Genomic DNA, 25,954 nt, shown 5'->3' on the forward strand with positions numbered 1-25,954 from the left:
TTTTCCTTTCTTAACCAACTCTTAATGGTAAAGACAGTGCACATGTCAAGAAGATATGTGAACAAAAAAGCAAAACGACCTTCCCAACGATACCCTACCTAGGCACCAGGAAACCATTTTCCTGGTTCCTTCTTTCATAACTATATACAAATATTTATAGCATTCATACACAGTAGAATGAGAGAAAGCGAAGTTACGAACAGAATACATTTCTCTTAACCTATAACCGTATATTTTTCAGACTATGGTTGGTGGACGGGTGTGTGCGTGTCGGATGCCGGTGAACATCTCTTACCAGAGTGAGTAATCCCAGCTATGAAATTTGGAGGTGACGGTGTCATGATGTCCTGTTTTTTTTTTTTATTTCAGGTTTGGCATAGGACTAGGCTACGTTATACACAACTCTGTTTGTGGTGCTACAAATATTGAACTCCGAATGCTTTCTACTTTGTTGCGTTTCTAAGGAACTGACCATTGTGTCCTTCAGCAAGACAATGCACAGTGTCATAAGGGTGCTGCTGTAACTGCATGGTTTATAAACATGAACGTCACCACACTTGATTGGCCCACTGAGCCCTGAGTCCAAACCATTGAACATCTATGGAATGAACTGGATCGTCGGGTGCGATCAAGGCAGAACCACCCAAAATTCTGCCTTGACCTCTGCAGTCAAGGCAGAAGGTCCTAAAATCTTGATAAGGTGGGCGCCATGACTGTTTGTTCACCACACTATAGTGTACGTTTATTTCTTTCCAAGCAGTGTATTATTCAGTATGTTACGCATAGAAAACGGACATTATTCACTCTAGTCGACTAATTAGGAAATAAACTCCTTAAAATTTAATTTTCCTCTGTGGTAAAGTTCGGAATTAGGTTTTGTTTCTCAACTGAGAAAACAGACATCAATTTAATAATTTCAAATAATTTAATCATTTCAAAATAATTATTTTGAGCTTTAAAAATGATTATTTTGAAAGTTCAAAATAATCATTTTTTTACAAAAAATAAGCATTTAAATTTAAAATAAAATAAAATGTTTATATGAGAGAGAGAGAGTTTCTTATCTTGTAAATGTAATTGTACTTAAATATTATTTTCCCCTCTTACCTCGCCATAGGCTACTCTGAAGTGCAGGCTGGAATGGTTTTCCATCCTAATTACATTAAGACTTCTGAAATGAAAATATCACATAGATTTATTTTCAAGTAAAACTTGAATAACACACAGCTATCATTACAAAATACAGCAGAGCTAGTATATTAAAGATGTTAGAATACGAATTATTTAACTAAATTTTTATATACACCAAAATATGTGATTTCAACAAAGATTGCAAAATCCATGAAATCAGAAAATTTATATCTGAAAATAGTTAAGCATATTTAAGCATCTTATCTCTATACCAAAGTATTTGAAAACGGGTATCATTGTAGACGCAACCCAGGTGCAGATCGGATATATGAAATATATCCTGGAGAAGACAGTCTCATTCTAAAGAGGTGCAGGAGCAAAATATCATATTCAAATGTGTGCCTTACCAAACTGCATTGCAGATTGTAGGCGACATAATTACAGTCAGACTGCAGTATCCTCAAAATTCCACAACCAGATTGACAGTGATTACTTGGAAGAATGAGGATATTTTTAAATTTAAAATTATGTCTAAAGCTACTATACCTATAAGGCTAGTTCATTTATAGCTCTTAATTGTGCTGTATTCTCTAGAATGTTTGCCTATTTCACTAAATGAACATCCTCCTTGTCACATCTGTATAAGGTGCGCTAACTCTTCTTTACTTGAAGAGTCTGCATGAAGGGTTCCTTACATCCTACACGGGATTAGAACCCAGATCTTTTCAGATGAAAGACAAATATCGCCAGTGCGCTAATGAAAGTGCACATTTTGTTTTCAAATAAGAAACAAAAAACAACTCTAATGCTTAGACTACATAGAAAGAATTTTCTTGAAATGAAATATTAGGACCGGGCGACTTATCACAAGTTGTATCATTTGAAAGTGATGGGAATTTTTCTCCAAAAACTCAATTTCTTTATCCTTAAAAACAGACAAACTGCAAGAGAACATATACAATTAACTGCATAATATATTGAATTCATACATCTTGCTTACGTCGGCTGCAGATCAGTTCCAGTCAAATGGTTCGATGAAAAATAACCTCAGCATCCAGGCTTGTAATCAAGATCTGGCCTACTCAGATATTCTGTTTTATTTCCATCAAATATAGTACAATAGTTTCCTATAAGTTGTGATAATCTTCATTGTCTAGCAATATTCTTTATCTCCTTTCCACTTTATTTATTATTATTTTTTCTAAGCTTAATTAGGTACTAAAAGTACTGTATCCTGCTCCTTTCCACTTTATTTATTATTATTTTTTCTAAGCTTAATTAGGTACTAAAAGTACTGTATCCTGTGTGGAAGAAACGAAACCCTACTTATGTTCCCTTTGCAAGCTCCACTAACTCTTCGCACTCATTTACTATTCATATTGTCCACCTGTTTACATTTTGTAAATGATCACATGGTTGCCTAAATTGATTTTTCCAAACACTTCTTTGTCAATAACTTCGTATGGGTAATACTCGCTTCATTGCTTGTAATACTATTAGTACTAATAATATTTTCATGCTATTTCTGCGATGACGACATTGTCGCTCTCGATGATTTAATAACGTCTTATTGGTAACAACAGCAATACTGATAAATGATCGACATTGTCCAAGTTCACTCAAAGATTACTGCTATGAATAAGATAATATGTACAGAAATATGTATGCAACAACAATTCAGCAATAAAATTTACTTAAGATACAGTGAGTTAGATCACTGTATTCTACCAATTGGTAAATGTCTGTTGTGTATAAATCTAGTCTGCAAAAAACAGCGTTACAGTTATATTGTTTAACTGCTTCCTTGATCTTCCTGTTCCTCTGTTTCATTGGTTGCAAATCAACAACCATTTGTATGATTTATTTATTTTTTCAATTATAATGAAAAGTACATAAAATATCACCAGGTATGTCATGTTAATACTACACATCAAAGATTGTAAATCTAACGTACATTGTACTGTAGGTGGGCTAAGTGTGATAAAATAAGGAAACTCCGTTCTAAAGGATAAACATGAAACTTTTTTTCATGTTTATCCTCTAATAATATTGTTATGGTTGTCTTATACAGGACGATGAAATATCATTTTCCACGTAAAGATAACCGCAACGACCCATTACCACAACCTAATGGTTGTACAATGAAAGTGTTATCCAGTCAGCCAACCAAGGCGAATCCCAAACACAAGTTTAATGAAACATTAAATAAATCAATGACATATTTAAAACTAAACCGTGTTTTTATATAATATGTATGTATATTAACTACTTAACCCATATGCTCTGATAAGTGGATCGTGTGTGCTGAAATAGAATACAGTATTATGGTTATAGCATTTTTCGCAAAGACAGAAAAGATAAACAAGGAGTTGAGGTATTACTGATGTCCTCAGAAGAGTTGTGTCTCCCCCCCCCCTCTACGCGGAACTTGAAGAAAGCATTTGATGTGAGGTTGGTGTAAGCATTCATTTTGGATATTTAGTGGGTTGTTGTTGCAAGCCAAGAAATGTAGAGGGAAGGGATTCTGAAATGTTTAGACTGATGACACTAATGAGTGACAGAAGGGTAATAATAATAATAGGTGACTTTAAAAATGGAAGTATTGAGGGGAAGATGATAAGCAATGTATATGCAAGTGTCCGCGATAAGGTTTCGGCAACAGGAGCAGTACCAGAAGAATGGAAAGAAGGAAAATTAATGCCACACTGCATAAGGGGATATCCAAGTCAGTTGTGTCTAACTGTAGGTCAATGTATATGTCAGATGTAGTGGTATAAGCGATAGAGAGGCTAGATACAGAATACAAACCAGCACTGGTGAGAATGGAAATCTTTTCAAAGAACAGCATGGGTATGTTCGGGCGAGGTCTTGTTTTTAGTAACCTGGTTACATTTTATAATGAGGATAAGTAACGTGTTGTACAGAGGGGATGTTTATACAGTTATTTATCTGGATTTTGCTAAAGCACTATTACAGTTTTCACATTACAAACTACTTTCGAATTGAGCAGTATTGTAGTGGACAGTAAATTGGTAACATGGTTACAATGATGGTTATGTGATAGAAGCCAGCGTGTGTACAGGAGTGCAATGTCCCGAAAAAAGAAAGTGGGGAGTGGGGTACCGAAGGGTTTTCTTCTAGGACGAAGGTTGTTTAATTTACCTATCAATTGTATAGTTTGAGGTTTGTTATGTGATATTCAATTGGTTGGTGATTATACTAAATTAGGAAGAGCAATCTCAGGAAGGTATTATGTGATGTTGTTTCATGAGAATTTGAATAGGCTGTGCTTTGGGCAGAAAAGTAGGGTGTGACTTCAATATCGCTAAGTGTAAAGTTATACATTTTAGCCAGAAAAGATGCAATGAGGAATAAGGTTTATCTTATCGAAAGAACTTTGCTGCAGGAGGTAGAAGAGGCGAGGGTTTGGGTATCTTGGTGAATATTGAATTCACATTTAGGGGACACATCGCTTCTTCTACACCTTGAGTGTCCCTTTGCGGGGGGGGGGGGAACCTTGGGTACAATGTTACCCCCAAAATTGCTCTTATAATGCAAAGATCCCGACGACTACGGATAAAGGTGTAATAGTTTCACTGTATAAGGCACTAATCATGTCACATTTGGATTGTGCATAGATCATAAATCAGATTAAGCCCAAATTAAATGTCGTCAAAGACAGGAATGGATACTAATAGAGGAATTGGAATCCTAAAACAGAGGGGGAAATTATTGTGAGGAACTGTACAATATAGTAGATAAAGAAACTTTGGAGGCGTCCTCTCACGAGGAAAATTCCGATTTTTGGAACCTCTTCCACTGTTGCATGAAGTTGAAAGAGCAGTTAAACAGCTGAACAGCAATAAGGTCCCAGGTGCATATGGAATCCCAGCAGAGTTAATTAAGGCCACAGCGAATGAAGGGATAAGAGTGTTTCATAGATTGATTATAAGGATATGGAAGAGAGGGTCATGGCCTAGAGACTGGAAGAAGTCGATTTTCATACCACTACTTTCGAAAAGAGATATGAACGCTTGCAAGGACTATAGAACTATTAGTTTAATATCTCATTCAAGCAAACTTTTATTGAATATCGTGTAAATAGGTTTGATGCCAAAGCTGAGGCAGAGATGGCCGAGGAACAAGCAGGTTTTTGGAAAGGTCACACCAGAGATCAGATCCTTTGCCTTAGACAGATCATAGAAAAATATAAAGAATTTAGACTCCCTCTGGTAATGTGTTTATTAGACTACTCTAAAGATTTTGGCTGTGTTCAGCATGTGAAACTGTGGGAAATAATGAAAAGAATTGGTTTTTCTCAACACACTATCAGGTTCATAACAAGAGACCACAATAAGAACAGGTGTTGGATTAACTGATTGGCTTCAGATTGGAAAAGGAGTTAGGCAACAATGCTTACTTTCTCCTCACTTCTTAAGTATATATGGGGAGGACATCGTGTGTGTCCTTCCCATATTCCAATGAAGCAATGGATAAGCTCAAGACAGAAATTAGGATAGGTGGTAGATTGATCAGTAATCTGAGGTATGTTGTACATACTCCTCTGTAATGAGTACATACTCATTACAGAGGAATATGTACTTCATACTCCTCTGTAATGACAAAGAAGAACTAGGACAAATTCTGGATAAAGTTAACAAGATCAGTAATAACAGAGGACTTAAACTCAATCCTAGCAAGACAAAGATTACGGTTCGCAAAGGAAACAGGGAAGCTCTTGAGAAACAATTGTACCTTAATGGAGAAAGAATTGAGGAGGTCAGCAAGTTTGAATATCTGGGATCCATTATTAATATCAAGAATTGCTGTTCAGAAGAAGTCGGAAAAAGATTAGGAATGGCTAAAACAACAGTCAGAGACTTGTCTAAAATCTGTAAGGATGGATCTCTCCATGGTAACAAAGTTGAGGATTTTAGATGCAATTTTTTTTCCCAACAGCGACTTATGGATGTGAAACTTTTCTTTTGAGATGTGGTGTTACAAAAGGCTGTTGGAGATATTTACTGAAATGCGTACAAATGAATGGGCGTTAGAAAAGATCAGTAGAACTTTAAGGCTTAAGGATATTGTCAAAAGAGAGTTAAAATATTTTGGACACATAGAAAGGATGGAAGGAGGACTTCTCAGAACAGTAATAGAAGGTAAAGTTCCTGGAAAAAGAGGAAGTGGTAGACCGTCACTGAGATGAATGAATGGTTGTGTGGAGTGACTGATCTTCAGAGAGTTGAGGCCTCCAGAAAGACATACAACAGGAGTACATGGCGAGGATTAGTGTGGCACACCACCGAGCATCGGAGTAACCATACGGCATCTGTGGATGTCTAGTGAACATATGATGATGATGATGATGATGATGACTCTGAAATATTGAGTATAAGGACAAATGAGGGAATATTGTCTTGAGACAATATTCCCTCAATAGGGGAAGTGATATGATTACATAAAAGTAATTGTTGCACAAGGTAATTGGTGATGGGAGAACGACAGGTCATTCCTGAAAAGTATGCAAAGGTCAATTAAGAAGTTGAAAAGGAGATTCTTTGTATGGCAACTGGTGAACGACTGGAATGTATTGCCGGAGTAAGTGGTGTGTGTTCAACACTGAACGTCTTCAATTCAAGGTACAATAGTTGTTGAGTAAAACGTAAGCGTTAGATCTCCTGCGATAAGTCTTCGGACTCCATGAAGACTTTATTATTATACACGTTGAACTATTCTCGAGGACATAATTTGAATAGCTCTCTCTACCTGTATAATAGTGCAGAAACTTTTATATAGAAACGTTTAATGCTGAATTCCGCAAATTATGTTTTTATTTGTGCGTGTGCGTGCGTGCGTGTGTGTGTGTGTGTGTTGGAAAGAATAAATTTTGCTTTCATTTTCTATTCCTCGTTTAATATTTACATTAATTTATATTTCACCTGCTCTCTCTTAGCAGACGCGATCAATACAGAATCGTTTGCGAAACAGTTGACTGTGCAAAATTGAGCTAGACATGTGTCGATATAAAATCGTTAAACCAGTTAACGATTTTACATCGACATTCTAACGTTTCATTCATTGTGAATATTCTATCATAATTCTGAATATCTAAAAAGTACTTGTGTTAATTTGCATTCATCTAGCGTAGTACGAACTGAATGCTTGTGTATACTTAATGAATGTTTAATTCTGAACTGATTTGTAAATATATTTTCTGAAATTTTCATTAAACTAATCCTCACCAATTTGTCTAATATTTTAATTAAAAAAATTTTTTTTAAAAAATCCGTATGAAGAAAACTGATGTGCAAAATTTAAATTTACTATAACTGAAATATGGAACTCTAATTCACATAGTTTATATATGAATTAGATTAATAAATTCTTAATTTAATGTTAATTTTTATAATGGATTACTAGCTAGCAGAAAATATTACAATTTTCAATGAACTTAACCATAGGACAAGGTTTAAACCATAGCAATAATATATAATTACTGTTTACATTATTAATAATAGTTTGCTAAGGAAATAAAGATCTAGAATCCAATACGTAACTCCTTTTTCTAATAAATGGTTGTAATAATTAATATCAAAACAAAATAATGATAACATATATCATACTTACAACTACTAGTAGTTTTCAATTGCATAGAACACAAACCCAACGAATACAGTTTTATTATGCTATGAAGCTTCACCAAAACAGTAGCTAGTGATGAATATATTGGATTTCAATACGGTATCCAAACACCAGTGACGTGTAAGCATGTAGCTGCTGCTAATTTAGGATTGATTTAGAGGTATATGGAAATAGGCAACACGATATGAAACACCACTCTTTATGATTAATACCGTATTGCTAAATATATTCACTAGTTGAATATTGTTGTAAATTCTGAATTTAATTAAACTAATGCTTATTAATTTTAATATTTTTGATAAAACCGGAAGAAGAAATTTGGTCTGTAATATTTAAATTGACTGTACCCAAAACAGTCTAAAGATTGAATATAACCTCCGAAACTGCATGAATTTGGAAATCGTTTTTTTTTTTTTTTTTTAAATCAGTGTTGATCCGTTACTGATAAATTTTCTATAATACAAAAAATAAAATTGCAAAATAAAAAAAATAAATAAAATAAAATCCAGCATAATTTATTTGTTACTAGTTTAAAAAATAAATAAAGTAAATTTTTTACTAATATCTACTTTCTATTTCTACTACTTTAATATAAAACTGTAAATCACCCTGGATGAAAAACAATGCTATGAGTCATTCTTTGAAATGTCAATGGATAATTCAGGCATTATTTTCTGTTCAGATTAATGACAATAATAGGTGAATAAGAAACTCAAAGGCTCATATTAAGGCTGCTAAAAGACAGAGCGGCCAATAATTTATTACTTCTTTATTGGGGTCCTGATTATGATTCCTCAATTCAGTCAAAGACGCTACCAGTCCACTAGCACATTCTCGTAATGTGCTGGTTTACATTCCATCTAATCTCACAAATTTTCACATCAAGGTTTGTAATATCCTATGCACGTCTATTTCATCTACGTCTGCTTCCACATCAACTGTTATCGCATCTACAGTACGACTGCAATATCTCCACCTCATTGTTACACTTGCAAAAATGATCGTTGAGTAATTTAACTATTTTGTCTGCTTCAGTCACCTCCCAACACTGCTAGGCAGTTTATTATGCAAGCTATACTAATAAGAATAACAATAATAATAATAATTTTTAAAAAGTTTATTATCCTCTTCACATATACAGAATATTTACAAAGATACAGTTGAAGTATTTTCTATTACATTTTTATATATTACAAATATTCAGTACAGAATACTAAGTAAATATCTTATTTAAATATGCATGAATAATAATATTAATAATGTATTTTAGATTTTTTTAAACAGATATATTTACAATGATTCGTTTAATGTGTTAAGAGAGAGATATTTTTCGTATTCACGATACTGTTGGTGGAATAATTTTATATAAATGTTTACATAATTCTTTTCTGCATTTTGTCATTTACATTTATATTTCACTCTGCAGTTCATTTTAATTCATAAATTATATTTACAGTTTCTTTTTGTTATCAGCAGTGTATACTGAATGGATTCATTTCACTTTTAACTTTTTTTTAATCAATAATAATCTTTTTTTTTTTCAGTTGCAATTTACAGTTAATTTTGATTTACAATTTACATTTTCAGTTTCTTTTCTGTTAACATGCAACAGGAATGCTGAATGCATTGATTTCATTTTTTTTACAATCGTATTTAAATCGATATTTTTTTGAATAATATATTTTTTTTATTATTATCATACAAAGTATTTACATATATATATAATAAAAACATTACATTTCCTGTTCAGTACAAAATTTTGTATACACAGTTCAGTGTACCTTAATTTCTTTTTAATATTTTTCTTTGAATATAAATACATATACTTTTTTTTCCATATCAGTATCATCATTTATTTTTATACACCTTATTTACGTATACATTACAATAATTTGCAGTCTATGATTATGAGTATTAGTTGATTGAGGCGAACTAATCCCACTATCTTCGAAGTTAGGGTTCATTTTTATGAAAAGGATTGGATTAGCCTTCGCTATTTATGTTGTCTGGTACTAATGGATGGAATGTAGACGTTGGCTGCTGGTGATTTGTGAAGTGTATATTAGTGTTAATGCTATATTAACTGTTTTAGTATAGCTTTCATATTTCGTGTTTTAATGTTCAGGAATTGTCTATGTTTTAAATTTCTTGGGAGGTTGTGAGTAGCGTCGATATGAGATGTGATTTCATAGAAGAACTGTATGAGTTGTTGAAGGGTCTATGGATGTAGAGAGTTATTGTGGGTTGTGTTATGCGACAGGTGTCTCTGTTGTAACGATAGGTGTTGGTGAAGTAATTCCTTAGTAATATTATAATGTGTTTCAGTTAATAATGCAGCATTCTCTGTTTTCCATAAGCGGTTTGGTGATCGGATGTTATATATGAGGCCTCCAAATTACTGTTGAAACAATTTTCCTATGTAATATTTCTAATTTTGTTAGATAGCTGTTTGATGTGTTTGCATAACTGCTGTTGTTGTTGTTATTATTATTATTATTATTATTATTATTATTATTATTATTATTATTACTAAGAGAGACGTCCAGGGAGTAAGAGATTGGTCGAAGGAGGACACACACACACACACACACACACACACACACACACACACACACACACACACACACACACACACACACACACACACACACACACACACACACACACACACACACACACACACACACACACACACACACACACACACACACACACACACATACCAGATATCATACTTATTCTTAAATTCATTCACACTGCTTGCATTCACAACATCCAATAGCATTCCAGTCACGTTCCACCCTCTGAGAAAAAAATCTAGCCCTCACTCCCTTCTTTGGTGCCTTCATTCTCAGTTTCAAAGGATGCCTTCTTGTCCTTTCCACACCCTCCATAAAATGAAAACTCCCATCAGTTGAAATCCTGTGTAACACTTTCAGAAGTTTGTAAGTCTCAATCATATCACCCCTTTCTCATATTTGATAGTGTCTGAAGTCCACAAATTCTCAACTTGTCTTCATAATCAGTATTCTACAATCCTGGTATCATTTTTAACACTCTCCTTTGTACTATCTCCAGTCTATCATAATCACAGCGGAAACTAGGAGACAAGACTTGCGCAAAACAGTCCAAGTGAGGTCTTATCAAGGCCTTGTAAAGCGGCAAAATGACATCCTTATCTTTACATGTGAACGTTCGTTTCAACATTTCAATTATCTTTTGAGTTATATTTTCTATCTTTGCCAAATGGCCCTTGAACTTCAACTTCCTATCTACTAACACTACAAGATCTATAGCCTCATCGGTTTCTTCTAGCATAATTCCACCAATATAAGTCCACATTGGATATCTAATCACGCCAAAGTGAATGACTTTACTTTTACTGCCATTGACTTTGTTATATCGTACCTGAGTGGCAATTCGCAGAGACCGTGATATTGGAGTTTTGAATCAGGTCGTTGTTTGCTTGGAAAAGTTTTGCTGCAATAATGCATAGTTCAGTATGTAGGTATTCTATATGTTTTGTTGATTTGAGATGGAAATCTATGTAAAGGCCTAGGTATTTTGAATGTGTTACTGGTGTGATTTCAGGACATTGGCCGTTGTTTTTGTTATTAATGCAGCAGTATGTGTAACATTGTAGCGATAGTGGTGCGGTGCGCATGATTCTCGGATTACTTATGATTAACATGTGCGTTTTGATGTCGTTGATTATAATTGAGTTTTGGTAGAAGTAAGTTGTGATTTCATTTAGGTCTTCTGCTTTGGAGAGAGTCGTGTTGATGTCTGTATGGACTGCTAGTAGCGTTAGGTCATCTGCATTCTGATATATTTGACATCGTGTGGCCAGTTTTTGAACTTCGTTAATGTATATGTCGAATAGAGTAGGTGATAATATGGTGCCTTTTGGGACACCATGATTTATTTATATATTCTATAATAATAATAATAATTTTTAACACTTTATTATGTCTTGCATACATATAATAATTACATTATAAAATTATAGAAATTACAAAATTTAAAAATTCTAAACATTACATACGTATAATAATAATAAAAATAGTATTTTTTAATTCAATGAGTTTTATTATTAAAATTATGATTGCATATTATGCATTTACAAAACATGTTGTTCTAGTTTTTTTTTTAACAATGAATTTCATACAAATTTTCCTTTTTTTTGTATAATGTGTTAATAATAGTTACTATAGATTAGGGATGCACAGACCGCGGCGCTCGGGCCGCATGCGGCCCTCCGTTGATTTGCTGGCGGCCCGTCTCACCGTGTATTATTTTAACTTTAACAAGTTACACGATAGGTAATTTTTAAACATGGTACATGCACAAAGCATAGGAGTATTTGTCATAGGAGTATTTTTTTTCGTAGGTGCTTGCTACAATTAATTATCACCCCTAGGAACCGGTAAAAAATAAATTAAATAAATTCTACAATGGATAAAGCAGGGCCAAGTTAGGAAACGCAAACTACAGGATGAAAAACGGCATTTTCAGGATAGTTGGACCGAAAAATATGGTTTTGTGCAGTCGTTTAATAATATCGTGTGCTTGATTTGCAAAAGTGCTGTAGCCATACCAAAAGAATACAATATAAGGAGACACTATGAAAGTCTGCATTCTACATTTTCAAATCTACCCGAAGAACTACTTAAACAAAAGATTTCATTTTTGAAACGAGAATTGACAGGTCAGAAAGTGATGTTTACAAAACCTATTCAAGATTCGGAAATCGCAACAGAAATAAGTTTTGAAATATCTCGCCTTATAGCAAAAAGGCGCCGACCATTTACAGACGAAGATTTCGTTAAAGATTGCCTTGAGATAGCTGCTAAAAAAATTTGTTCTGAATCAGCCAAAAATGTTGAGAAAATTCAGTTAAACAGGATGACTCTGCAAAGGAGAATTACTGCAATGTCGGAAAATGCAAAGGATTTTGTTGTGGACCAATTAACATCTTATTCAAAGAAATTTGCCTATTTTTCATTAGCTGTTGATGAATCAACTCACATTACTTCCACAGCGCAGTTGTTAATATTTGCACGTGGAATAACGCAAGAGTTTGAGGTAAGTGAGGGACTGATTGGAATGAGTTCATTGTAAGATCAAACGAAAAGTAATGACATGTTCACTGGGCTTTTGGAACAGTGTTCTAAAATTGATTTAGATCTGACAAAATTATCAGGTATCACGACTGACGGAGCTCCTTCCATGATAGGAGCTAATTCTGGATTGGTAACATTATTGAAACAGCATTTGGGACGGCACGACGATGAGTTGATACAATTCCACTGTATAATCCACCAGGAGAGCTTGTGCCCTAAGAAACTTGGATTTGAACATGTCATGAAAGTTGTGGTTTCAGCGATTAATTTTATAAAATTCCGTGGCCTTAATCACCGACAATTCAAAAAGTTTCTTGAAGACATTGAAAGTGAATATGTGACTTAATTTTTTACACAGAAGTGAGGTGGCTAAGTCGTGGACAAACATTGGAGCGGTTCCTGAATTTAATTGATGAAATTGAAATCTTCATGACTGAAAAAAACAAAAACGTCCCTGACATAAAAAATCCGGATTGATTATGTGACTTAGCCTTTCTGGTTGACATTTCTAATTATTTAAATATGTTAAATACGCGACTTCAAGGCAAAGATCAATTGGTTACTCAACTTTACGGTCGCATTTTGTCTTTTCAGTGCAAATTAAATCTATTTCAAATTCAACTGAAGTCAGGGAATCACATCCATTTTCCTAATTATAAGAAAGTTTCTGAAAAGTTCAATGTCAACTTCAAAACTGTGTATGTTGAAAAGATTGATAACTTGATATCAGCCTGCAAGGATTGGTTTTCTGATTTTAAAAAAGTGAAACCGTCTCTAGATTTATTTAGCAATCCTTTTGCCATTTTGCCCGAAAATGCACCCGAATCAGTACAGCTTGAACTTACCGACATTCAAAACGATGAGAACCTGCGAAATAAATTTAAAGAAGGCAATTTATTAAACTTCTATTGTTGTGTCAATTGTAAAAAAAAAAAAAAAAAAAAAATTATAAATGGTTGCTAGATAATGCATTAAAATGTGAAAGCCTCTTTGGCTCAACGTATATTTGTGAACAAACTTTTTCAGTCATGATTATTAACAAATCGAAAAATAGGAACCGCTTGAGTGATGAAAATTTAGAATCAATTTTGCGGTTGGCTACTGCAAAACTCGAACCAAATATCAAAACAATTGTCAAATCAGTGTAATGTCACGCATCAAATTAAATTCACTTACTTTTTATTACCTTTTTTGTAACACTTATGATAGGTATAAATAAAATAAACAATATATGGTAGATAACGTTCAAGTTTTTTTTTGGCGGCCCTCCCATAAGTAACAGTGGAACTATGCGGCCCTCGGCCTTAACAAGTTTATGCATCCCTGCTATGGATGGTAATTTTTAGTTTGCTATTGAATAAGAATACATTTTTAACAGCATTTATAGTATAACAATATGTTATATTTTACAATTTTTGCTTTTAATGTATTTTAGCACTGTAACTACAGCACTTCAATGTAATAAATAATTCTTTTTTCTTTCTGTTGATCTCGGTTGAGATGTAATATCTCAGCTTGCAACCTTGAAGCTTTTTAATAAGCTTATCTAAGGATGACACGGGTTACATATTTTTTATTGATTTGATTGCTGTATTGGAAGTAGGCTGATGTTTGAGAGGTCAAATGAATGATCTGAAAGATCTGATCAAAGTTAAATTGCCGATATATTCTTGATGTTATTACATCTGTCTTGATGGTTCGCATTCATTTTTGTTGTGGTCTTCTTTTTGAACTAATTAGGAGATTTTATTTTCACTGTGGCAGTTTTTCTATATCTTCTGAGCTTTTGATTTGTATCAGCTTTGAAGTTTGTGGCTTTTTCAAAAATATCTTGGCATTTCTAATCCACAAACATTGGCAATTTTTTTCTGTTTTTTGCTTTTTTTGCTTGGTACAACAGATTCTGGTTGAATGGTGTTAAATATTCCGATAGGAAGATTGCCGTATTGTCTTGCAATGTGTTCAAGTCCATAGCAACTGTTTGTTTTCTGTCTGCTAGCTTTTATGAGATTGTCTCTTGTGGACTTGCTTGTAAGACGAACTATGACTGGTGTAGGTCATGGCAAGCCTTGTTTTTTGCTCTTCGTAGCAATCCGATTTACGGTCTGAATGTCGTTAAGCTGTAAGGGGATGTCAATTGCATGGCCTAACTTTAAATCTACGTCTCTAATATTTTCTGTGGATGCAGTTTCTGGAAGACCGTTTATGACAAGGTCTTTTTTATGTTGTTGGTTTAAAAGTTCGTATTGTAGTTTTAGGGAATTAAGTTCTTGACGAGTTCGGATGCGTCTTTCGTAAACTTGTGTTGCCTGTCAGTTAGTGTGTTAATGCTGATTTTAATGTCTTTTACCGTTTGCAACACTTCTATCACTGTTAAATTATTATGTTTTACCAAATCTTCATATTCGCTAGATTTTTTTGTTATTTGTTCGTTACGTTTGTCAAAGAGTTCTTGCACAAGATCTAGTTTTTAATTATTATTTATTATTAATTATTATTATTTATATTATATTATATTATATTATATTATATTATATTATATTATATTATATTATATTATATTATATTATATTATATTATATATATAAAATATATATTAATTATTATTATACACCTATATCACGGTATCTGCGAATCCCTACTCAGATACGGAATAACAGTCTATGCAAATACATCAAACAGCCACCTAACAAAATTAGAAACATTACACAGAAATATTGTGTCAACAGTGATTTGGATACCTTACACGCAACAACCAATATCCGAAAAGTATACGACAATACACAGAATTCTGAGCATTAAAAACCTGAAACACTACATGGCATTATCAAGGAATTACTTCAACATCACCTATCGAAACAACAGAGACACATATCGTATAACACGACCCACAACAACCCTCTACATCCCTACACCCCTCAACAATTCATACGGTTCTTTTGTGAGGTCACACTAGATATCCACGCAACTCAACAATCTACCAAGAAATTTAAAACACGTAGATAACTACAGAACATTAAAACACGAACTCTGGAAAATATACCAACAAAGTTAATATACCATTAACACTAATATACTCATCACAAATCACCAGCATCCAATGCCAACATCCCATACATAAACAATAGCAACAATATAAATAGTGAAGCCTAAATCCCACACTTTTCACAAAAGCTAACCCAAGCTTCAAATTAGTTGGGATTAACTCGCCTCACTCAACCACACGTAATCTTTATAACCAAAGAAGCAGATTATGTAATAAAACAGTTAGCAAAGTATACAGCAATAAAGAAGATACACAAGATACTGATTATTATGCGATAATGTCATTAATACAATACTCTTATGTAACATAAAAAAATAATGTAATAAATTATTCTTATAATTAAAAAATTATATAAACAAAAAAAAATTATTATACAAAAAATTCTGAATAATGTTCATTTTTAACATTAGAAGAACATGTGCTGTAAATACATAATATAGAGGCAAAAAATACTATTAAAAATTTTAGTTAAATTCAATATAGAAAATGCAGCACTTAGAGCTGAATTCTGTAAAATTATAAGTTGCAATGTCACTCAAGATGTCTATTGCATACATAAATATTTTAGCAATCAATAAAGTACTATTACTATTAAAAAAATTATTACTATTATTATAATTATTATTATTTTGATAAGGTACTTGGTAATAATGAAAATTAAAGAAGAGATAAACGGATTCTGTATATTCTGTATTCAAAAATTCTGTATAATCTTTATTGTGAATATTAGAAGAACATGTGTTGTAAATACATAATACAGAGGCAAAAAAAAGTATTATTAAAAATGTTAATTGAAATCCAATGTAGGAAATGCAGCACTTAGAGCTGAATTCTGTAAAATTATAAGTTGCAATGTCACTCAAGATGTTTATTGTATGTGTAAATATTTTTAACAATCAATAAAATATTATTATTATATTAACAAAAAAAAGTATTATTTTATATTAATATTAATATTATTATTATAGCGAGAAAGAAAATTAGAGAAATTCCTGTTTCTTTCTCACACACACACACACACACACACACACACAAAAAAAACTATGACAAACCCCTTTCATAAAACGCCACTACAAGGACACAAACAAACACACCATGTCCAAATCCAACCCTACTTGCAAAAATAAAAAAAAAGTTAAACTGTGTAATAGCAGTTGAAGCCTTCCAAGCACGTACCAACAAACTGTAAAATCAACACCTGGCTTGCGGCCAGTATAGAAACATAACCATGAAACCACCACCATCTATCATCTTCTTCAGATAAGTCTACAAAACTTTCAGGAAGAAAGCAGAAATGCCTCCCAATCTATTATTATTATATTAGTTATTCACTCAAAAAAAAAAAAAATTCTTTATAATCATCACTGTTAATATTAGAACATTCGTTCTAATATTAACATTGTGTAAATGCACAATACATAGGAAAAGAGTGTTATTAAAAATTTTAACTGAAATCCAATGTAGAAAAATTTTGTAAAATTATACTCAAGATAGCTATTGTATATATATGTGTAAATATTTTAGTAATGAACAAAAATATAATTTATTTAAAAAAAAAAATATATATATATATATATTATTATTATATAAAAATATTATTAACCTGCAAGTATCTGTTATTCACAATTGTAATGTATTATAAATATTATTAGTACTGCTAACGAAATATATATATGTAATTTCTCAGAATTATTAAAAAAATGAAAGTAAATGTATCAAACTGTACAGATGTGTAGTACAGAATTGTAAAGTCGTAAAATTGTTAAGTATCATTGTTCATAAGATTACAATGTAGATGTGTATATCATATGTGAAAGTACTTGTATGCTGATATGTACACATCGGTATGAAGTAAGCAAGTAGATATGAATAATAAAGTTAATAAAAAAGTAGTAGTAGTAGTATAGTAATAGTAGTATAATTTTGCATACTAATATTAGGAGGATTAGTTGATAATACACTTACATATATTGCATACTGTACATCCATACATATTTACATTGCATATACCTATAAATTTCATATATGTATACATTACATATGCACATATATATAGGTAAAAGAGGAGGTAAGGAATAATAATAAGAATATACGATATGGAATTGTTAGTGTTTTTCGATATTTTGTGGAAAAGTAGTATTTTAAGATGATAATCTAATGTCTAATTTTTTTTTTAAATTAGCAGTCAACTGTTGATATGTGTTGATGGATGTAAAGAGGAGTACTATAAAATATATATTATTTTAAAAGACATATTTTGGTGATTATACCACATTTTTTTATTATTCAGTTATATAAAACACTGAAATAATAGTTTCCGACAAGTTTCGTAAATCGTAGGATTTACATCTTCAGGGGTAAATAGTATAACTTAAAGTTATACTATTTAAAGTTATACTTAAAGTTATACTTTAAGTTATACTATTTACCCCTGAAGATGTAAATCCTACGATTTACGAAACTTGTCGGAAACTATTATTTCAGTGTTTTATATAACTGAATAATGAACAAAATGTGGTGTAATCACCGAAGTATGTCTTTTGAACCAATTAGCCACAGAAGTATACGCTTGCAAATATTATTTTATTTTTTTATTCTCCTTCAAAAATTACATGTACACAGAAGTATATATTCACACTGTAATACAAACGTTTTTTATAATATAATAAGTATAATTGATGCATGTAAAATAATTTTAATAATAATAATAAAAAGAAGACTTACTTATTATCTCTGAAATAAATTGCATGTAATTACATACATATACCCTGCACAATTTAGACAGCAATACTACATTTTACTGCTTCTGGTTCTGTATAAAGTTTAAATTTAAAATATCCTTATAATTTAGATAAGCTGTGATTGGTATAAAATAATCATTCATGTATTGCTATTATTAATAATAATAACAGTGATAATTTACCATATATAATTCACGGTTATATAAGTGTATTAATACTACTACTACTACTACTACTACTACTAATAATAATAATAATAATAATAAGGGTATTAATAATAATAAATTTGCAGCAGTATACCACATTAGTGGAACCGTACTCCAGGAGATTGACGAGGCCATGGATTTGGGAGTGTTGGTGGATAGGGAGTTGAAGTTTATGGAGCACATTGCAAAAGTGGCTAAATCAGCTCATCAAATCACTTGGTTACTGAAGAATACTTTGACGAGCAAAGACAATCAAGTTATTATTCCTCTGTATCGAGCCTTGATAAGACCCCATCTTGACTACTGTGCCCAGATCCGGGCGCCAGAGTTTCTTCTTGATGGGGAGGAAGTGGAGAGGATCCAGAAGCGAGTGACCAAGATGATAGCAGGTCTATCGAATGAACCTTATGAGAACAGGTTGAAGATTTGTGGGTTGCAGAAATTGGTTGATAGGCGAAAAAGTGGTGACGTGAAGAGCTGAAAGATCTTCCTCAGCCATAGCCAAGTTAGCCGGTCTTGGGCGTGGAGACAGTAGGGTTTTTCTCCCAGTTTATCCTGGGGGTTTTCATCCAGCAAAGCAGGAACCGGCTTTGAGAACTCAACACTACAGGAGATAGGATACACCGTGGAGCAGGGCTGACCACCTTATCATGTGAACGGTTTGAGGTCCGATGATTAATAAACCCTCGACACCGCAAGGTAAAAGAGGGTATGAAGAAGATGAGATGAGGGGAGACACTATATATAATATAATAATAGTCATATTTTTACCAAATAATGTTATTACATTACGTTGAGTAATTTTAATATTAATATTAATTTAATTATGTTTTATGCAATAAATACTTCGTTTTTTTTGTTTCAAATAAATTAGGTTTATAGAAGACTAAGAACATCATTTGAATAATTAAGTATATTTGAGTATGTGTGTATCTTACGTAAAGTAAAGGAATTGAAATAATATATTAATGAAAAGGAGTGCCCTCCACTTTGCTCCAATAATAACAATTTCAGACTAGATTACATGCATAACAGGATAATGTGATCTGTGGAACAGAAATGATATATTTATGAAAATGAGAAGTATGACGATGGGGAGTAATCAACTAAGATAACTCCAAAGCTTGAGTTAGCTTTTCTGAAGCCAGTAGGATTAACGATTAACTTAACTTTTTTTCTTCTTTTTATTAGTCTCTTTGTTACGGTGGTTAATATGTTTTATGTGAAATGTATGGAACTGTTGCAGTTCTAAGTGTGCTGATACAATTTCCACAGTTCAGCTTTTAATGTTCTGTAATTGTTCAGGTGTTTATATAGCAAGTTATTGAATTATGTGAGTATAAAGTTCCTCCCTCCATACAAACTGTTATAACTCCTGGTTGTGTAAAAGGCTGTGTTTGGTGTGGTCATCTGATGGGTTTCCTCTGTTATTTTTGTTTGTCTTGTTGAAATAGTATCTTAGTAACGGTACATAGTGTCGTAGATTCTTTTTACTCAGAATTTTGTGCTTTGACATTAGGGATTCGGTTATTTTCTGGTGTGTATTGGGTCTCCAAAGCACCATTGAAACGATTCTTCACTGAAGTTTTTCTAAATTGGATAAGTGAATATATAATAATAATAATAATAATAATAATAATAATAATTTTTATTCACGATTATTTTTATTACATCAACAGTGCATATATTACATCACAGTAAATAATATTTACAATACGCACAGTTGCTTTCACCCTGAGAAGTATTAAATGCGATGCAATTATATAATTTGTGAATTGCTTCTTGCAGTTCTGCTAGAAACTATCATGGTTTATACTTCATTTCATTTTTGCTTTTATTTGACCAATTTATTAAGTATTTTTTATTTAAGACCTATTTCTTATCAAATTTGTGACACGTTTTCATCTTTCCATATAATAATAATAATAATAATAATAATAATAATAATAATAATAATAATAATAATAATAATAACAACTAACTCCTTTTATTCCCTTAAAGGTGTAGGAAAGACCTTTTAACTCTATCTAGCTTTTTGAGACTGAGTGGACGGTTCTGTATTTTACATTTCTTCATATACATATTTAAATGATTCATTGAATGTGTTAAATCTTTTCATTTTAACGATATTGGTTATTGAATCATTTTATATAAATTTCCTTTTTTTTGCATGCAGTAATTATAATATTTCTTAATCTGTTATGGTGTATGTAACGTACACATATCAAGAAATGCATCAAGAATTATTCACTAAAACCAGTACATAAATCTTCGAAAACTCGCATAACAGCGCCCTCTAAAGGTCCATAATAATAATAATAATAATAATAATAATAATAATAATAATAATAATAATAATAATAACTAAATTAATTTAGTTTAAAATATCAGAATGCAAGTAGAACTTCACTTTTTTTTTCAGTAAAAATGCTTGACTACGTTAATGAATGACCACGTAACCACATACCAAGTCAATATTCTACATTAGAATATTGACTTGGTATGATATCCATTCAGTTCATCGAAGCATGTTCAATTATACCTGGATATGATTATACATGCAATTGTGTAATGTCTTACAGGCTTGAAGTGAAAGATTTTTCTTAAACTGCACAAAGCATGTGATTAACATAGACAATTAACATTACCAAGTTAAAGTATATCAAGAATTTTGTTCATAAAATATCTTGAACGATATTCTGTTTAGTTGAACATTTAAACCACATCCACTCTAATATTAAAACAGTCATTGCTAAACTCACACCTATAGTCCATATTATAATAACTTTGAAGAGTCCAACAAGAGAGAGAGCTTTGTCTGTTTTTACTTGATGGCAATCTGATCTAACCATAACTTCCTGAAGCTTTAGCCAACGATCAGTAATTCCAATTTCAAACAGTCTGGAAATTCTACAATAAAAAATAAATAAATAAATAAAATAAATAAATAAATGCAAAGCAAAATCAGAATAATTGTCATAGACATTAATATTTACACTATCAAAAGAAAAAAAAAACACGTGTGAAAAAGTCTAAATCATCATAAAAAAATAAAATAAACACAGTTTCACAATAATATTTGTGTGTAGTAACATCATTCATTAGCACAGAAAGTATTCCAAGTAAACAGTATTCCAGTTGAACAGTTCCAGAACTGTTTCTAGCAGTGCAAAAACACATTGAGACAAGTGCTTTGCCTCCCGTGAAGAGTACTTTGAAGGGGACTAGAATATGATATTATAAACTTTAATAAAAATTTTAAAAAATTAATAATTCCGGTTATTTTTGGGTACTACGTCGTACACATTCATAGTAATATTTTGCGTTTCTCAATAGCATTCTGGCATAATTACATCATTCATTATCAGTGACACTTAAAACGACATATTGAGGTTATGTATCTTATTGTGTCCTTTTTTATTTATTGTTTTATTGAAGAACCTAATTAGGAGCGCTGTAAATCCTACAAAAAGATTTTAAAACTGAGCTTTGGCTGTAGAGAATAATTGTAGTTTTGAATGCCAATTCGTCTAGGATCATCTGTCATCTATAAAGAGTTATTATTATTATTATTCCAGTTCAGCGACGATTTTCAGCAGAGATTTTAAAAATATTAAAAAGATTCAGATTTAAAAGAATTGTTGGATTACTTTATAGATCTTTGGATAGATAATACTAACATAAAAGCATTACACCAAAAACTTATAAAATGCTTCATGCTTCAAATGATATAATAGCGAAGAAAAAATTAAAGGACAACCTAAATAAAATGAAAAATAGTAAATCAGCAGGAGAAAATGGGATAAACTCCGAACTGCATAAATTTTCTGGAAAAAAATTTCATCAGAGATTATTAAAATTTTTAAATAAAATACATACAAATAGACCAAGGAATGGAATACAAGTATAGTAATATCTATATTTATAAAGGGGGATAAAACAAAAGCAGCTAGTTACAGAGTTTATTGAATACATTTTACGAAATGTGTAGTAGAATACTTAATACAAAATTGAAAATATTCCGTGAAAAATTGCTATAGAAAAGGATTTAGAAAAGATCACTCTACAATGGATGCAGCTTTTTGTTTAAAACTGCTTATAGAAAAAAATAAGAGAATTTAATTTAGAAACTCATATTTTGTTTATAGATTACGAAAAAGCATTTCATAAAGTAAAAAGATATATACTGTTTGATATATTGCAAAGAATATATATATCTAATACTTTACTACATGCAATATTGAATATTTACTTTATGAAATGCATAAATAAAAATAAAAAGAAAAGAAAAAATATCTGAAAAACAATCTATAAACCAAGGAGTAAGACAGGGATGCTCTCTGACTCCAACACTTTTCAATATTTACATTAATGAAATAACGCAGGTATAGTAATTTCCCAGGAATAACAAAATAAATACGCTATTATTTGTAGATGATCAGGTAATAATATCAGATTATTATTATTACTATTATTATTACGTCACACCTCCAGGGAGTCCATTGACTCATCGAGGGAGGGCACTTGCTCTACAACTCTCCCCACCACTCTATCCACCAACTCTAACGAACCTCAACTACACCAACGCCATCTATCGCCCACCATCACCACAACCACCATATAATTTAAACATTATAGGTGTAGAACAGTTTCGAATGAAAATATCCCAAGATATAACTTAAACAATGGCATTTTGTGCACAAACTTTAGTTAGAAGTAAAATAATTATTAATAATAGAACAGATAAAATAATAATAGAACAGATAAAATAATAGAACAGATAAATACTTTAAGTTATCTTAGATGTGAAATATCATATGAAGTCGAAAAAGATATAAAATTAAAAGCTTCAAAATTTTTACAGATTAGAGGCCTGATAAATAGAACACTCAATCCAATTATTGTAAAAAAAAAAAAAGAAACACGCTTGAAAATAAACAATACTTTAGCAGTACCTACATCATTATATGGCGGTGAAATTTAATTAATAAAGAAACAAGATAAACAAAAAATAAAAACAAGTGAAATGAGATTCATGAGAACTACAAAATACACATCATTAGACCAAAAAAGGAACAAAAATATTTTAAAAGAACTAAAAATAAAATGAATAGAAGAGGAACTAAACAATTACAAACAAAATTGGAAACAATATGTAAACCGAATAGCCAACACTTGATATCCTAAACAATTAATAAAATATAAACCAAGTGGAAAGAGAAAGCCGGGTAGACCTCAAAAGAGGATATTAGATGGATATAAACCATATTGGAACAGACCAATGTGGTCTATATCCGTCCATGTTAGAGTCCATGAACTTCATTACTGTCCTCGCCAGTAATGAAGTTCATGGACTGTAACATTCTGTTGTAATAAATACGCCTGCTTACCTGACATTAAATTTTTCCAATAATTGAGGAGGCATTCTTTTATTGAAAGCCATTGTTCGCATATAAGGAACCAATATTTCTTTTCCAACATGAAAATTGCAATGTCCAGTAATCTTCTTGTAATCTGCTACAATAGCCGTGAGCCTCACGGTGTCATCCATGAGAACAGCTGTTCCTCTTTCGACCTTCTTAAGGTAATCTACAGACCCGGTAGTTGAAGAATGCATCACATGATTCTTTATCCTACTCCACATAGTTCTTCGAAGCACATCTTTGCTTTCCTGTAGTATAAAATAGAACTTCATCTTATAAATTTTAATCACTTTAAATGTGAAAAAATATTTAATATTGCGATTAAACTTGAAGCACAATCTCTTACTCTAAAATATGCTTCGAGCTGGGTTCCTCTTGTAATTGTTGGATTAACAGTAGGATTTGATGCGATGTCTTTTAAAGAATCAAATTCATGTTTATATTTATGAACAGCAAGAGATGATGTCATTATGCCATAAAATAAATTCATTACGATAAGCACTGGTCCCAAAATCCACACTGCTAAAATTATTCTAAGTTGTAGTTTGCAATGAGAGCGTTCTTCTGTAATTCCTTGAAAGAAATAGGAATCTGTTAGAAATATAAAAATATAAAGCATATATTGTTCATATTGCATTCAGCTGAGTTTACTAAAGACAACTGTAACGATTATCTTCGAAACCTAGTTTCCTGTCAAAAAAAAAAAAAAAGCAACGCCTTTTATTCCAATATAGGGAGTAGGCGAGACCATTTTAGTCCTATAAAACGTTTGAGACTGAGGAAGCAGTTCAATCTGCATGAGTAGCCAATCAGAGATAGCTAGTTCAAGACTATCACAATATGAGTTTACGGAGCGAAAAAAAACGAGTTTCCGGGAGAACAAAAATCGTTTTCCTGTGCCCGTTCCTTTAGGACAGGGGATCCTAACCCTTTTGGTGCCCGTACCCCCCCCCCTTGGCTTTTAGTAAATTATCCGGTACTCCCTATTCATTATAATTAGAAATAAATTAATATATTTACCATACAGATTCAAAGAATATAAGAAATAAACAGTAATTAAGTTTTCATAAAAACTTGATTCGCTAAATAAATCAATTACATAATCATAAAATTGTAAAATCTTTATTAAACTGCAGAAAAATCGACTAGTGAGACCCTTGATTCTGTTTCTTATCCACCAACAGTTTTATTCTTGGTACAGTTTTTAAATAGATACCCTCATATTATGTTCAGGCTCCAGTTTGTTTCTTGTTTTGGACTTGATTGAAAACAGAACTGAGAATCCTGATTCACATAGATAAGGTTGTTATAAATGGAATTATAGCCAGTTAAGCACGTCTGATGATAACGGGATATACTTCTCCAAGTGTACACCAAACATTTTGTTGGGACAGGTGGTCTGCAGGCAGGCTTGATTAAATAAATAAATACATATATTTTTAATTATCCAAACAAAACAAATCAAACTTGAATAAGTAAGTAAAAATTATTGAAATAAAATGGATATTTAAAAAAAAGTTGCGGCAGAATGACGAGTAATAAAAGAGGGGTGAAGTGAAGAACAATATGATTTTATTGCCTTGCGGTTTTGTCAGATTTGAAGTAAGCAAATAAACAACAAGCAATTCGTTGAAATGAA

At 31.8% G+C, this 25,954-nt stretch overlaps 1 protein-coding gene across 1 annotated transcript in view; it reads right to left on the bottom strand.

Moving 5' to 3' along the window:
• The window catches only part of LOC150100106 (uncharacterized), a 73,085-nt gene that overhangs the window by 39,351 nt on the left and 7,780 nt on the right, over positions 1 to 25,954 (bottom strand). Inside the window, exons 4-6 of the mRNA XM_090403213.1 lie at positions 24,662 to 24,906; positions 24,283 to 24,563; positions 21,742 to 21,802 (exon numbers count right to left, since the gene is read on the bottom strand). Of these exons, the coding sequence (XP_090259339.1) occupies positions 21,742 to 21,802; positions 24,283 to 24,563; positions 24,662 to 24,906 (587 nt within the window). The remainder of the gene's footprint in view (positions 1 to 21,741; positions 21,803 to 24,282; positions 24,564 to 24,661; positions 24,907 to 25,954) is intronic.

Source organism: Typopeltis vanoorti, chromosome 13 (genome assembly GCF_054136105.1).
Source record: "Typopeltis vanoorti isolate ZY-2024b chromosome 13, IOZ_Tvanoo_1.0, whole genome shotgun sequence".
NCBI lineage: Eukaryota > Metazoa > Arthropoda > Arachnida > Uropygi > Thelyphonidae > Typopeltis > Typopeltis vanoorti.